We start from the raw sequence: 16,294 nt of genomic DNA, 5'->3' as shown, positions 1-16,294 counted from the left end.
CCACACTGTCTATCAGCTGGGTATGTCGGCAGAAGGCCAATATCGTGAGTGACCAACCCCGTTCTAAGATAGCCTGCTCTTTTTAAAGGGGAGGTGCATTGTGGCTGAATCAGGTGCTGGGAAACATGTCTAGCTGGGGAAGAAAGGAAGTGAAAAGTTACAACAGAGAACACTCTGCTAGCCTTCGAGCAACAGAACTCGGACTTTGTGGCACCCTAGATAGGGGTCAAACTTGGTTTGATTGGTTGACTGGTGGCCAATGAATTGGCCACAAGGCCATATTCTGCCTGGTAACAGGTGGTGATTGATCCAGCCTGAGTGGGATGATTTCAACAGACCTAAGGAAAGCAAAGTGGGGTCCCTGGACAATCAGGGGAAAGGACCTGCTCTCTTTCTCTTGTGGTTTCTCCAGGAAAGCTTTATATTTCTGAAACTGCAGGGACCTGAATGAAAACCATTACAGACTGGAAAGCAGAAATCCTGACCTGAAAGCTTGGTTTGAACGAATGTGCGCAAGAAACAACCATCTGACACAAAGACTGATCTTTTCTTATTATTTTCACCACTCTCTTCCTCTCTGTGTTTGTTTGTCGTGTGTGTAGAGGGTAGGAGGCAAGTTAAAGTGAGGGATTAGGAATTGGATAATAGTTAACCAGTTGTATTTGCTGCATATTTCATTGTAGTTCTTGTTATAAATAAAAAGTAATTGTGCTTAAATTTACAAACCTGGTGACTGTAATTATTGAGCAGCCAAGGCCCAAAGACTTTGGGTATTTCTCTAAGTGTTATTTGTCAATTCAATTGTGTTGTGACTCCGGGTCAAGAGGGGCTGGACTTGGCCGTGTCCTAGCCCAGGGTGTCGTAACATCTCCAGAAGAGTAAGGAATGGAAGAGAGTGCAAGAGAGAGCAAGCTTTTCAAACATTGTACTGGAGGTCTTGATGGAGGAGGCGTATTGGAAGAGATATGTCCCAAATTGGCACAGTCAAATGGCAGTGGGAGCTGATAGCCATGGAGGTCAATGCTAGGAGCATTGACCGAGGATCTGGATGCAGCGCCACAATCAGTTCGACCACCTTACACGAGTAGTCAATGTCAGTTAATGCATCTTCAAATGTCATATCATACTCCTGCTGTGTGTTCAGTGAGGTTGAGAGGGGACATTAGATGGATCATTGAATTCCAATTTGACACTGCTTTGGTTAAACCAATGGGCGCTGTTGGAAGCCATGTAGTTGTGTTGAATACAACGACATGGGAATTCACTGCATGCAAGTTAATGCTGGCACCACAAATGTACGTGTGCGGCACAATGCCACTTTAGATCTCTAAGTGCCTGTGGAACAAACGCTAACAAGCCCAATCTTTCGCACGGCAGTTTGCATTGGTCTATTGGTCTCTTTGCTCTGTTGGTGAATGCATTGAGGGTGTAGGAATGAACCATACAGAATGATGTTTGGTTTTATATCTAGTCAATGCTGAATTCACTCATCTCTGTCACAGTGGTCTAGCTTGCCTCTGGTCTCTAGGTTACAAAGAGGACCAGTCTGCCGAGTCGCCTGTGCATAACCATACTGCAGTGACACTCCGCCAGATCTTTCAGGTTCCACACAGTTACCACTGATGCCCCTTAGGTATCTGTTCATGGCCACCTTCTATAACCCCAAAGCCAGGATCTAACCGGATCGCAATGCCCTGCGAGATTCAACGCAATCTCACGAGATGTTGCAAAGTGAGACCTGCCCACAATGGGCCGGATCAATTTTTAGTAAACCTGTATAATAATGCGAGACAGTAAGCTTTACTCTAATGTGCAGATTGCCAAGGTACCTGACTGAGGCTTTGGGATTGAATCCCTTCACGTCAGAGATCTCGGGCATGGGCCATTTGGTGCTGGCTCCCATAAATGGGGACCAGATGGAATGGCACCCGGGGGGGGGGGGTCTCCAAGGGGATCGGAGGGCCCCAGCTGCTTGCACTTTGGGCAGTGTGGTACCCTGGCAGTGCCAGACTGGCACTCTGGAGTGCCACCTGGGTGCCACCTGGGCACTGCCAAGGTGCCCAGCTGGCACTGCCAAGATGGCAATTTGTGCATGCATGTAATCAAACCCGGGTTGCCTAGCGTGGGTATTGACTGGGTGCCCTGATCTCTTGCTACAATGGGGAGTTTCAGCGAGCGGAGCTCCCCCTTGTTAAAAACGGGGCTGTGTGCGGCCTCACACTGTGAGTGCCGGGAAACACATGGTTAAAAGCTCTCGCTTTGTTCCCTTTTGGGAAAATCGCGCCCATCATTCTAGGTATAAACTCCTTTGTCACACAGTTCTACATGACCACTACCTCTCATAACCCCTCAGTTGCCTCTAAATTGTCAGACCTTTTGTCCGACGTCCAACTAGAACAGCACAATTTCCTGCAATAAAATATTGGGAAGGTTGAAGCCATTGCCTTTGGTTCCCACCGCAATCTGGCCACCCACTCCATCCCTCTACCCAATAAGTGACTGAGGCTGAACTAGTTTTTTCACACCCTTGTTGTCATTTTCACCCTGAGATAAGCTTCTGATCTCACCATCACTGTCACTGCCTGTTTCACCTCCATTCCTTCAGCCAACTCCACCTCTGCCTCAGCCGATCTGCTGCTGAAACCATTAACGCTTTTCTCCCCCCTTTAGACTTGGTTATTCCAACATGTTCCCAGCTGGTCTCCCATCTCCTGCCAGCTGCAAACTTGTGGTTAACCAAAACATTGCTGCCCAATGTCCTTACACCCGCTAATCCCAATTCCCCATCATTCACATTCTTTTTTGTAATAAATTTAGAAGATCAAATTATTTTTTCCAATTAAGGGGCAATTTAGCGTGGCCAATCCACCTAGCCATCTTTGGGTTGTGGGGGCGAAACCCACGCAAACACAGGGAGAATGTGCAAACTCCACACGGACAGTGACCCGGGTCCAGGATCAACCCCGAGTCCTTGCCGGCGTGAGGCAGCAGTGCTTTTTTTTTATTTTTTATAAATTTAGATTAGCCAATTATTTTTTCCAATTAAGGGGCAATTTAGCATGGCCAATCCACCTACTCTGCACATTTTTGGGTTGTGGGGGTGAAACCCACGCAGACACGGGGAGAACGTGCAAACTCCACACGGACAGTGACCCAGAGCCGGGATCGAACCTGGGACCTCAGCGCCGTGAGGCGGTTATGCTAACCACTAGGCCACCATGCTGCCCTTGCAGTGCTAAACACTGCGCCACCGTGCCACCCTGTCATTCATATTCTTGCAGACCTACGTTAGCTTCTAGATAAGCAACTCCTCAATTTTAAAATTCTCTTCCTTGTTTTCAAATCTCTCCATTCCTCATCCTTTCCAATCTCTGTCGTACCTCCTCCAGCTCTCCAACTTTCCGAAATATCTGTTGTCTTCCAATTCGAGGCTCTTGAACATCTTCCATTTTAACTAATCCACCATTGGCAGCCTTGCCTTCGGCGGCTGAGGACGTAAGTCTGGTACTCTCTCCCTAAACCTTTACACCTCTCCGCCTTTCTTTCCTCCTTTAAGGCATTCTACAAAAACTATCTCTGACCTAATCCTTTATGTGGATCGATGTCATATTTTGAGGGAAGGGCTACTGTGGGATGTTTCACTACATTAAAGGTGTCATATAAATGCAGGTTGTTGTTGCTGCTGCTGTGTGTGTGTATATATATTATATATATATAAACATGTACACATCTAGTGGAAAATAGTTCAGATTCCAAGGACAACACTCACTGTAGAAGCTCACCGATGACCAGTTGGCTGCAGTACCAGAGGGAAATTATCAGAGCCCATGGAGCTGTGCCCCAGTGAGGAGTCAACATCTACTGGCAGTAGAGGGGAGAAAGCTAGCAGAGAAACAAAAGCACGTTTGTGTTGTCAACTCCATTCCATTGCAGCCTTTTCTATAAAGTCCTCTTTGCTGTTCGATCACAAAGCCTGCCCATCTGGTCACAGTTTGCCACTATTCCCAATGAGTCAAAATAAGTGTGACTTAAGTAAACATTTGCAATTGTGACCTAAATTGGATCATGGATCATGCATTATGAGGCAGTGTCTAATTTCTATTCATTGGACATTTCTCATTTATGCTATGATTTAGATGACTTTCCAAAATTCATCTGGCGTTTCCTGTTCTTTTTTTCTGAGGAATATCAATGACTTCAATACAAATTTAATTGCCCCTTTGATGCTATTTTTCCTTTGGAGGTGAACCATCTTCACAACAGATTGAGGGCTGGATTCTCTGCCCCGCCGCACCACATTTCTATTCCACCCCCGCCGGCTGAATGCTCTGTTCCGCCGGCCGGTCAATGGGGTTTCCCATTGTGGGGCAGCCCCACGCCGTCGGGAAACCCCCGGGCTGCCAGCAAAATGGAGCATCCCTCCGGCAGAGAATCCAGCCCTGTATCTATGTAATATCTTGTACCTTCACATTAGCCTCACCAGGAAGTTCTCTATTTAAGAATAAGCAAGCTGAGTGTGTGTTGCTCAATTCAATATTTTTATGGTCTCCATATTTTCACATGGACCATGTTCATTGTCATGAATATGGATCATACCCCCAATTTACTTACAGATTTCGGAGCAGACTTAGTGAGCTGAATGGCCTCCTTCCGCACTGTAGAGATTCTATGTTGAACATTAAAGAAAGACATGTTTTTAAAATTAGACATACAAACCTAAGATGGTTGAGAATGCAGATTCTGAGATGTAATTCCTATGTGGATTATACTCAGGCCCATGAGAGACAACGGAATGTCACACCCTTTTACAGATGGACATTTCGAGGAAATAGGCAATGCAAAAAAACGAACTGTAATCTCCTGTGGAGATAATGGAAGATGATTACCCTCTCAGCAGGAAACTATCGCCTGTGAGTTATATCCCAGACATGTTTGTAGTTATCCCCTTCCAGCAATATGGGATTTAAAAACCAACTGCAACTCTGGTAGTCTGGTGTTCTAGTCCCACTGTGCGAGTGTGCGCTATGAGGATCGGAGCTGAAGAATGTCAATCAGATACCCTTACTGCTTGTCGGTAAAGCCTTGCTTGTTCTCATATTGCTAGTAGCAAGTCAAAGCCGCCATTGAAAAGGAAGCAGCCAACCTACAGAAGCAAGCATCTCCTAACCAGGGGCGGCATGTGGTGCAGTGGTTAGCACTGGGACTGCGGCGCTGAGGACCCAGGTTCGAATCCCGGCTCTGGGTCACTGTCCATGTGGAGTTTGCACATTCATCCCATGTCTGCGTGGGTCTCACCCCCGCAACCCAAGGATGTGCAGGGTAGGTGGGTTGGCCATGCTAAATTGCCCCGCAATTGGGAAAATAAAAGAATTGGGCACTTTAAATTAATTTAGAAAAAAGAATCTCCTGACCAAAAGCACAACTGCCAAAGTCAGCATATCCTGAATCACACAACCTAATGGCCACAATGATTCGCCACTTAGTCCTCACGGACAAATCTAAAAATGATTTGTATGTCTTTTATTTTGGACTCACTTCTCATTGTTAATCTGTGTGTGTGTATGTTACATTTTATTATTGTCTTCTTCATTTTAATAACTAATGAAATGAAATGAAAATCACTTATTGTCACGAGTAGGCTTCAATGAAGTTACTGTGAAAAGCCCCTAGACGCCACATTCCGGCGCCTGTCCGGGGAGGCTGGTGCGGGAATAAACTCACTCTTCCTTTAACTCGGGAAAGCCTGGTTAAACTGGCCCCTTTTAAGACATAAATACATTTGGACCGGGAATAGGAATCCAGAGGAGAAGGGATACTTTTTAAATGAACCAAGGACGTTGATTAAAGACGGGGAGCCAGTTAATCCCTCCTGACCCTGGGGCAGAGCCATTTGGGTGTATCCCATCCAGAACCATAACAAATTTGGGAACCTCGCCCAGGTCGGTATTAACAACATATTGTTCTCTCGACAAGAGCAGCTTGAAAATGTATAGCACCGTTAACGTAGTAAAATGGCCTCAAGCTGCAGAGGAGCATTATCAAATTTGACCCAAGGCCACATAAGGACATTTTAAGACAGGTGATCAAAGGTTTGGTCAAGGAATTGTTTTAAGTGTGTGACTGTTAAGGAGGGAGAGGTAGCAGGTTTTAGGGAGATTATTCTCTAAATTGGGAGCATAGGCAAATATGCTCAATATGAGACACTCCCCTCTTCATGGGTGAAGATGGACTCTTCCCAGTGGTCATGGAATGCTTCATCACCACCCAGGTGCCACAGGTGATCTAATTGCTGATGCCTGCAGCTGTTCTATTATCTTCTGGTGGGTGCAGGCCTGTTTTCCTGTTCTCTGTGTCTCCCCTCCTGATGGTGCAGATGTGCCCTACCAATTCTCTTCAACAAACACCCCGACACCCAGACCTTCTCAGTGCCTTGAAGGTCGATTAGGTATGCCCTGGCACCCACTCACACTCCCAATTTCCAAACCCAGAAAGCAGTAAGACAACACAATCTGGAGGTGAGTTTGCATCTTCACCGCCCGGGCGGCATTCTGGAGAAACAATAAACCTTTTTTTCAAAAATGTATTTATTCAAAGTTTTTCAAAAAGTTGACAAAACCCTCCAAAAAGGAAAATAATAGAAAGAAAGAAGGGCAACATGCCAACGGAACAGAACAACTCAACCCTCTAAACGATAAACAGATTAGCAAATTAACAGCCAATTCAAAACAGGATAGAGCATGCGCCCCCCCCCCCCCCCCCCCCAGCCCTGTGGTTCGCCTTTCCTTCCTCTTAGATTTAGCTGTCCCTCCCCCCCCTCTCCCGGTCTATCTCTCCCCCTCATGCTTTGACTACTTTCCCGTTTCTTGGCTACCTGGCTGTTCTTCTGCTTGTTTGTTGGTCACGAACAGGTCCCGGAACAATTGGGTGAACGGCTCCCATGTTCTGTGGAAGCCGTCGTCTGACCCTCGGATGGCGAATTTGATTTTCTCCATTTGGAGAGATTCCGAGAGGTCGGACAGCCAGTCTGCAGCTCTGGGTGGTGCTGCTGACCGCCAGCCGAACAGGATTCTACGGCGGGCAATCAGGGAGGCAAAGGCAAGGGCGTCCGCCCTCCTCCCCAGGAATAGATCTGGCTGGTCTGAAACCCTGAAGACCGCCACTTTCGGGCATGGCTCCACCCTCACCCCCACCACTTTGGACATAGCCTCGAAGAAGGCTGTCCAGTACTCCACAAGTCTGGGGCAAGACCAGAACATGTGGGCGTGCTTGGCCGGGCCTCTTTGGCACCGTTCACATCTGTCCTCCACCTCTGGGAAGAACCTACTCATACGGGTTCTTGTTAAGTGGGCTCTATGTACCACTTTTAGTTGTGTCAGGCTGAGCCTTGCGCACGTGGAGGTGGAGTTGACCCTATGCAGTGCTTCGCTCCAGAGTCCCCACCCTATTTCGGTCCCCAGGTCCTCCTCCCACTTCCTTCTTGTTGCGTCCAGTACGGTGTCGGCCCTTTCTACCAGTCGGTCATACATGTCGCTCCAGTTTTCTTTATCTAATATGCTTGCGTCTAGTAACTCTTCCAGTAGCGTCTGTCGTGGTGGTCGTGGGTATGTCCTTGTCTCCTTTCATAGGAAGGTTTTTAATTGCAGGTACCTTAGCTCGTTCCCTCGGCTAGCTGGAATTTCTCTGTCAGTTCGCCCAATGTTGCGACCCTGCCGTCCGTGTATAGGTCCCTGACTGTCAGTGTCCCTCTGTCCTGTCTCCACCTTTTGAGGGTGGCGCCAGTCAGCGCTGGCGTGAACCTACGGTTGTTGCAGATGGGAGCTATACCTGACATTTTGGTCAGGCCAAATTGCTGCCGTAGTTGGTTCCAGGATTGGAGGGTGCCTATTACCACCGGGCTGCTGGAGTGTTGTTTGGGTGGGAATGGGAGTGCTGCCGTGGCGAGGGCCCGGAGTGAGGTTCCCCTGCAGGAGGTCTCCTCCGCGCGCATGCACTCGTCATCTGGCTCTTTGATCCATCCTCTTACACGCTCAGCCGTCGCCGCCCACGCCATGATTAGTTTGTCTAGTGCTTTGAAAAAGGCCTTGGGGATGTAGATCGGGATGGCTCTGAATAGGAAGAGGTACCTGGGTAGCACGTTCATTTTGATCGTCTGGACTCTCCCCGCGAGGGAGAGTGGGAGTGTGTTCCATCTTTGCAGGTCCTTTTTTACTTCCTCTGTCAGGCTGGTGACGTTCCATTTGTGGATCCCTTTCCAGTCGTGGGCCATTTGGATCCCCAAGTAGCGGAATTTGTGTCTGGCTTGTTTAAACGGCAGCCCCGTTACTGCTGCCCCACCTACTTGTGGGTGTACCGGGAAGATCTCGCTTTTGCTCATATTGAGTTTGTAGCCCGAGAAGGCACCAAACTCTTTCAGGAGCTCGATGATTCCATCCATGCTGCTTTGTAGGTCCGAACTGTAGAGGAGCAGATCATCTGCATAGAGTGAGACTCTGTGCTCTCTGCCGCCCCTTCGAATCCCCCTCCAGCTTTTTGCCTCTCTGAGCGCAATTGCTAGTGGTTCGATCGCTAGAGTGAACAGCAGCGGGGACAGTGGGCATCCTTGTCTGGTGCCCCTGTGCGGGAGTTGGTGTTGTTTGTCCGTATGCTCACCATGGGAGCGCTATATAGGAGTTTTACCCAGGAAGTGAATTCTGTTCCAAGCCCGAACCGCTCCAGTACCTCTATGAGGTATTTCCATTCGACTCTGTCGAAGGCCTTTTCTGCATCTAGGGAGACAATCACCTCTTGCGTTCTCTCCCCGGATGGGGTCATTATCACGTTCAGCAGGCGCCTAATGTTCGAAGTAAGCTGTCTACCTTTGACAAAGCCCGTCTGGTTCTCTGCTACCACCTCTGGCACGCAGTCTTCCAGCCTTTTGGCTAGAATCTTGCCCAGTATTTTGGCATCCGTGTTCAGCAGTGAGATTGGTCTGTATGACCCACATTCCGTTGGGTCTTTGTCCTTCTTAGGTATCAGCGAGATTGAGGCCTGTGCTAGCGTGGGTGGAAGTGTGCCCCGAGCTAGCGAGTCTGTGAACATCTCCCGCAGATGCGGGGCCAGTGCTGTTGCGAATATTTTGTAGATGTCCGCTGGGAATCCGTCTGGTCCCGGTGCCTTCCCCACCTGCATGGAGCTAATGCTGTCCATGATCTCTCCCAGTGATAGTGGTGCTTCCAGTTCCCGTTTTCTGCCCTCCCCCACGACTGGTATGTCCAGTCCATCAAGGAAACGTTTCATCCCGGACTCCTCCCTTGGGAGCTCTGAGGTGTACAGACCTTTGTAAAAGGCCCTAAATGTTTTGTTGATCTTTTCTGGTTCCGTTTCTAATGTGCCCTGAGTGTCCCTGATTTGCGCAATTTCTCTGGTGGCCGCCTGCTTTCTCAGTTGGTGTGCCAGCAGGCGGCTGGCTTTGTCTCCGTGTTCTTATAGGGTCCCACGTGCCTGGCGGAGTTGATGCATTGCTTTCCTGGTGGAGAGCAGATCGGAATTCCTTTGTAACTCTTTCCTCCCCGCCAGGAGCTCTACAATCGGGGCCTCGGAGTGTTTGCGGTCTACCTCCAGTATGGAGTTGACCAGCTGCTGCCTAGCCGCCCTTTCCTCCCTATCTCTTCGTGCTTTGAATGCGATGATTTCCTCTCTTAGTACGGCCTTTAGTGCTTCCCAGAACGTGGGGGGTGAGACCTCCCTGTTCTGGTTGTTCACAATAAACCTTTTTGCCAAGAGGCCACCCCCATTTCATTGACTTAGCAATTCAACTGAGATGATTAACATTGATTCAATAAAGTTGGAGACACGTCTTTCAGAGTGACAGAGCCCGTGCCACTCAAAGCAGCTTAATGAACACTGATGGAGCAAAACTAATCGCGACCTTTCCGTAAGAGAGGAACACACTTCGGTCGCAATGAACAAGACCTATGGAAGAAATGCTTTAAAGAGCTGAATGACAATTTTTCACGCTTCATCTTTTACTAAAGTTTGCAGGATGTTTTATTGAAAGATTGACAGTTTGAATAATGCCACAGGAAACCAAATAATGAGCATAAAATTTACATGTCTGAAGCAAGTCATGTAAAACGGAACATTCCCTTAAGTGCCATGGGCATGTGGAATAGACTGTCAGAAAAAGGTAATTCCATGTTAATACTTTTAAAAAGCACTGGAAGAATATTTGATGAGGAGTGGGATTGATGATTGCAAAAATAAGTAGATGTAGATTAATCCTGAGCATGGAACATGATGACTGCTGGAGATGGTATGCTCAAGAAAGCGATTGCTTCAATATCTTTTATGTGGACTGTAAAACTTTCCAGCCGTTCATGCAGGCGTGATCTTCCAGGATTTTAACTCGAATCCACTGAATGGCGCCCATTGACTGTAAGGTGCTTTGCAATGTCCTGAAGATGTGACGGCTGATATACAAATCAAGTTTTCATTTCTTTAAGCGAGTATATAGAATGTGTAGGAATAAATGGTCGCAGTTTCATAACTCTAGCCTTTTTCTTTTCTTTAAAAGTAAGGAAGTGAATTTTGTGACTTGTGCCAATGTCTCCAGGCACATTTTGTGAATAATGGACTTAAAGGTCCGGTGTCACTGCCACAGAGTTTGGTCAAACTGTAGGAACTTCATAGACCCTTTTGCAATCTTTGGTGGAATAGTATTTCCAAAGATGCGCAAAACATGAAGTAGCAAATATCTACAAGGGATTAAAAAAATCTTCTATCAAATGGCTATTTAAACTCTTCAAGCTATACAGTCATGGCTTTTGACTTCATGAGATCCCCTTTGATTGTTATTACAATCTTATTATGACAGAGCGAGCACATGACCTTTCAGCTAAACTCACAGATAATGTATTGGATCTCGTGTTTCTTTTGTTCCCAGTTATAAGACCGCAAAATTAAAGCTATGCCCATTTTTGAGATGTTGCAAGCCCTTGAGTTTGCATTGTTGTCGCTGTGTCTATTTATTTTGCTTTTCTAGCAATGCAGGAGAAACAAGTTTGTATGTTTAGGTAACTTCTATCCCTTGAAGAAACAAGCTCTGATTACTTGGGATAGAGTCAGGGGCCATGGTGGGGTGGTAAGTGCCAGTGGAGGACTTGATGTTATTTGGACTACAACCCCTTAGCAGAGCTCATTTAAAGTTTGTGTGAGCGGCCCACATTGCAGCCTTTTCCCAAGGATTGAAATGCCCCTGGCCCGGGGGCAGTGTGTCAAATCAGGTTAGAACCAGCCTGTTAAAATCTGCAAATTCAGTATATGAGGATTTTCATGAAATATTATCTATGGTATTTTCATAACTGTAAGAACTGCAAGGTTTAATGAAGTGGCTAGAGTAGCCACTAGAGGGAGCTACAGTTACAACTATATAAGGCAGTGATGCTAAGCCTTGAGCGGGAGTGTGTGTTGGAGTTAGCTTGAGAGACTCAGGAGTACAAATAGTGTAAGTGAGAGCAGATCATAGTTTAAACCGGTAGTGATATTCTCTGTAGATGAGTGAAGCTTATATATTATTCATCAACTGTATATTCTTTAGGACTACATGTTGAATCCAAATTAGTCATGTTAATAAATTTATAGCTTTGTTTAAGTTCAAGCTGTTTTGTGGTCCTTGTGAACACTATGCCAACCATCCTGAAACAAGCAACACAAAGAACACTACATTATCATTATCAGAATGTCCAGACATTCTGAATTGTGCCACGTTTGGGGACCAAAATATTATCATAGTCAGCTGTCCCTTGATCCAAGGAATGATCTGCCATGTTTCTTTATGTGACGACGCAGGTGGTTTTTGACTCATATCAATGAGCACCTGAACCAGGATGTCCCAGAAGGTCCATCAGGATGTGTCCTTCTTTGCTGCCGTTCTGCCTCATCGTTAAGACTTTGTATCTCAAAGCGTAATGGAGCTTTATTGACAAGATATGGCATTTTGGATATTTGGGTAGCATGCTCCGTGAAATCATCAAGGTCAATGCTATCGTGCTGAGTGTGTGGATCTGTATTGTTTGTCCTCCCCTGGAATACCGATAATCTCTGTTTTCCTACCTCTAAGTTCTCTTTTGCTCTGCTTCCAACTTCTCTTTTCCGACCATTAATTTGGGACAGGGGGAATAAGGCGGTGATTCGAACATCGGGTATGGCCTAGGCTATTTTCCGGTTCACAATACTCCTGATAGTTTCATGCAAAATCTAATGAGTTTACCTTATATCCCTGTTAGTACACATGCAGGTTAATACACACTTCCGAATCTTGGTGGTTTGATCGATACGGGCCTGACACTTGTGGTTTCTTTCACTTTTGCTCAATTGCGTTTCTAATGCAAAGTTTTGTGGGATCTCTCGGAGTGACAAAATCACTTGTAGGTTGAGTCCCGTCAGATGTTGCCAATAATGTTGCTCTTTTTAATGAGTGGAATACTATCCCACTAGCGTCGCCAACAATGTTGCCAATCGGCACCGGAGTCACCAATAATGTTGCCAAATTAACTAGGTATGGCAGTTATTAATGATAATATTGCTTTTCAGAGTCGGCAGGTATCAAATGATACCTCCACAAGACTTAACTGGATATTGATCAAAGACCAAACAACCAGTTAGTCAGTTCAAGTTCAAAGATAGTTTATTTATACACAAGGATTACTTCGACATGCAACATAAAATACCAGAAGTTAAACTACACCTAACAACTACAATAACCTATACTTAACTTCAGGGCAACCGGCTCTTTGCAGATGAACAAGGCCTTTGTTCGGGTCTTGCATGGCTGGGTGGAAGAAGTGGCTTTGTTTCTGCTGGGCTCATTCGCCTGGTAGCGATCGTTGGTCTTGAACTTGTCTTCTGGTTGTTATGCTACACTTAGTTTTAGGCGTAGGCCGGGGCCAAGACAGACCGAACACATGGCTGTGTCTTTTTTTATCCCTCTGGGATTTTGTGTTTTTTGGGACGGTCCTTAGCCTTGGACCCAATAATTCGAAAGGGTTCGATCATTGCCTTCGATTTTGGCCAATAAAGGGGCGGGTGCCTTGATGGCTGGGCGTGTCCTGAGCGGTCATTGACCTTGGCTGTTTGGGCTTTCTTAGCAAAGGGAGTGGCGCCGGTTAGCCCGCATCTGTATCAGTTACCTGAGTACAGTCCTTTTATTCTGGGGAAATGGGCCAATAGAATGTAAACGAGCGGGGGTTTCGATCGCTTTGAGCTATCTGGGTTGCAAATACACACACAATCTCTGAGTGGGTTGTCCATAATTCTCATGGTCCTTTGCAGGTGGCCATCTGAGATGGCTACATTCCCGAGCCCTTTAAATGCCGTGACAGACCTGTCTCCGGATGTTCTGTTTGTTCTGGGCTGGGACACCTGTGGACCGTGGGTGTGGCTTCACTTTTGTGTTTAGAATAAATCTGTTTAAAGCTTCATCTTCTTATCTCCTGAGTTATGACAAAAAAAGAGGGACATTTCTGGAAAATTATACACTGGAGACAGTCCATGTTTAAAGTTATGAATATGAAAAGTTTTTTTAAAATACACACCTTTTAGTCCAAAGCAAAGACAATTAAGCTCATGAACAATGATAGAATGGGTAAATGTAGTGCAAACAGTTTGTCATTTTTTGATTGAACAGAGTAAACAATGCCCCTCCTCTCCACCAAGTAGCTGGTTACGAACAGATTCTTAAAGACAGCAATGAACTGCTTCCACCTGGAGCAGAACCCTTTCTCCGACCCTCTGATAGCAAATTTGATTTTCTCCAATCCTAGGAACTCTGCCAGGCCCGCCAGCCAGCCCGAGGCCCAAATGGAGCCACCGATCTTCACCCAAGCAGGATTTGTCGCCGGGCTAACAGAGATGCAAATGCCAAAACGTTGGCCCCCTTCTGCTCAAGCAGCTCTGGCAAGTCTGACACCCCGAATAGGGCCACCAGCGGACGGGGCTCCATCCTGACCCCCAATTCCCAACAGGAGCTCAAAGAACGTGGCTCAGAAGTCGACCAGCTTCGGGCAGGACCAGAACATGTGACAGTGGTTCGCTCACCCCCCCCCCCCCCCCCCCCCCCCCCCCGGCATCGCTTCCATCTATCCTCCACCCCAGGAAGTACCCACTCAAGTGCACTTTGGTTAGGTGCCCCCTATGCACCACCTTCAGTCGTATCAGGCCCAGTCTAGAGCAAGAGGATGTAGAATTAGCTCTGTGGAACATCTCACTTCAAGGCCCTGCTTCTAGCTTGTGTCGCAATCCCTCCTCCTAAGGGGTCTTACTTCCTCTAGTAGCCGCCCGGATATGTCTGAGATCTTTCCCTCTCCCAACACATCCTGCCATAGCATTCTGTCCAGCAAAGTGGGCTTTGGCAACTGAGGGAACACTTCCTTGCAGAGAAAGTCGTCTCCAGATGTATCTAACTCGCTCATTTTCAGGATTGAAATTTCTCCGTCAGCTCCTCCAGACTTTCAAACCTACCATCCACGTACCGTTCCTAAACTTCACCACCTCCTCCTTCCTCTTCCAGGTTGTGTAGGTAGCGTCCATTCCCACCAGAGTTAAACTATGGTTGTCACAAATTGGTGCCGAGACAGACATGCGCCTCAACTTGAAATGGTGCCTGAATTGGTTCCAGACTTTCAACGACGCTACCACCACCATGAACCTGGTCGGAGAGAATGGGAAGTGGAACGGGAGGGGGGGGGGGGGGGGGGGGGGGGGGGGCAGCAGCCACCGTCTGCAAGGACGTCCCCACACGATGCTTCCTCCCTCTGCACCCACTCGTCCCCTGGCACCCCGAGCCAGCCCTGTACCCTTTCCACGTAATAATACGCAAGGTTTGGCTTGAGATCTTCCCCGACCATATGAAGGCTGAGATCAGTTTATCCACAAACTGGAACCTGGGTGGGACGTTCATTTTTATTGTCTGTGCTCTCCCCGCCAGGGAGAGTAGGAATGAGTCCAACCTATGCAGGTCCTCTTTCGCTCCTTCCACCAAACTAGTCAGGTTCAATTTGTGGAGCTGGGCCCAGTCCTATTTGGGCTATTTATATCCGCAAGTTCCGAAACTTAGTTTGGGTCAACTTGAACAGTCACGCTCTCAGCTCCACCTCCCTCCCTGGCAATTAACGGGGGATATTTCACTCTTACTTAGGTATAACGTGTATCCTGAGAGGGCTGCAAACTCTCTCAGGAGCTCTGTTATCTTTCCCAGGCTGGATTGGGGGTCAGAGATGTAAAGCAGCAGGTCATTCACATAAAGGGACACTATGCTCCCTGCCTCCTGTCTCCTTCCCACTCACCCGATGGCCAACTTCCACAGAGGGTGCTGGGCCCGACCTGCCTCTAGCCTTGGCTCCACATAATGTGGTACATGGTCGGAGAGACCCATTGCTGGATATTCATTCCCCAATACCCTTGGGAGCACTGATTTCCCTACCACAAAGAAGTCTATTCGGGAGTACCTCCTGTGAATGTGTGAGAAGAACTTCCTTTCCCTTGGCTGAACCTCCAAGGGTCCACTCCCCCCCCCCCCCCCCCCCCCCCCCCCCCCAATCTGCTCCATGAAAACAAGTCAATTCTTTCACCATTCCTGACCTTCCACGCGACCTGGGAGTTGACCTGTCCACCCTCGGGTCCAGGACACAGTTGAAGTCAACCCCCTCCCCCCCCATGATCAGTTTGTGGGAGTTGAGGCCGGGGATCGCCGCCAATGTTTTCTTGACAAACTCTGCGTCATCCCAGTTCGGGACGCACCACCAGGTCACCAGAGCAGCTTCCAAAACCACACTCACCATGACATAACGCTCCTCCGGGTCCGTCACCGCGTTGGTCGCCCGTAAACATTACCAGCTGACTAAACAGGATTACCTCATCTCACCATCACTTCAAAATTTGATTGATCGCTTGTCCCACCGAGCTCTTCCTTACTGTCACCTGACTTCTTGTAGAAAGATTACATTGGCCCTCAGGTTTCTCAGGCGGGAGAAGTAGCGGGATCTTTTGACCAGACCGTTAAGCCCCCTCACGTTCTATGTGACCATCCTGATGGAGGTCTCTGTAACCCCCTCTTTTGGGGTCAGTTGTAATCACCTCGTGGCCAAGCCGCTGCATGACTGGGCTTGCCTTTATCCTCAGTCTGTCCAATATGGCCACCTCCACCGCCCTCAATCAAACCGTTCAACCATGAAACCTGAGTAACCAGAATTCTACCCTCCCCCACTTCCCCTCACCCCTTAAAATACCCAGACGTCCCCTGCCCTCCCCCGACCCCCTT

The 16,294-nt window shown here is 47.7% G+C and overlaps 1 protein-coding gene across 6 annotated transcripts in view; it reads left to right on the top strand.

Moving 5' to 3' along the window:
- Positions 1-16,294, top strand: part of LOC119950713 (protein polyglycylase TTLL10-like) — a 178,161-nt gene that overhangs the window by 78,719 nt on the left and 83,148 nt on the right. For 2 of the 6 annotated variants that reach the window (XM_038773387.1, XM_038773388.1), the window contains exon 2: positions 13,800-13,932. The exons of 3 other annotated variants lie outside the window; for them this stretch is intronic. In XM_038773387.1, the coding sequence (XP_038629315.1) occupies positions 13,800-13,932 (133 nt within the window). Of the gene's footprint in view, positions 1-13,697; positions 13,933-16,294 lie in introns of those variants that run through there. One more of the 6 variants, XM_038773385.1, reaches the window with a different exon arrangement.

Source organism: Scyliorhinus canicula, chromosome 16 (genome assembly GCF_902713615.1).
Source record: "Scyliorhinus canicula chromosome 16, sScyCan1.1, whole genome shotgun sequence".
NCBI lineage: Eukaryota > Metazoa > Chordata > Chondrichthyes > Carcharhiniformes > Scyliorhinidae > Scyliorhinus > Scyliorhinus canicula.
This window is presented reverse-complemented; position numbering and strand designations above follow the sequence as displayed.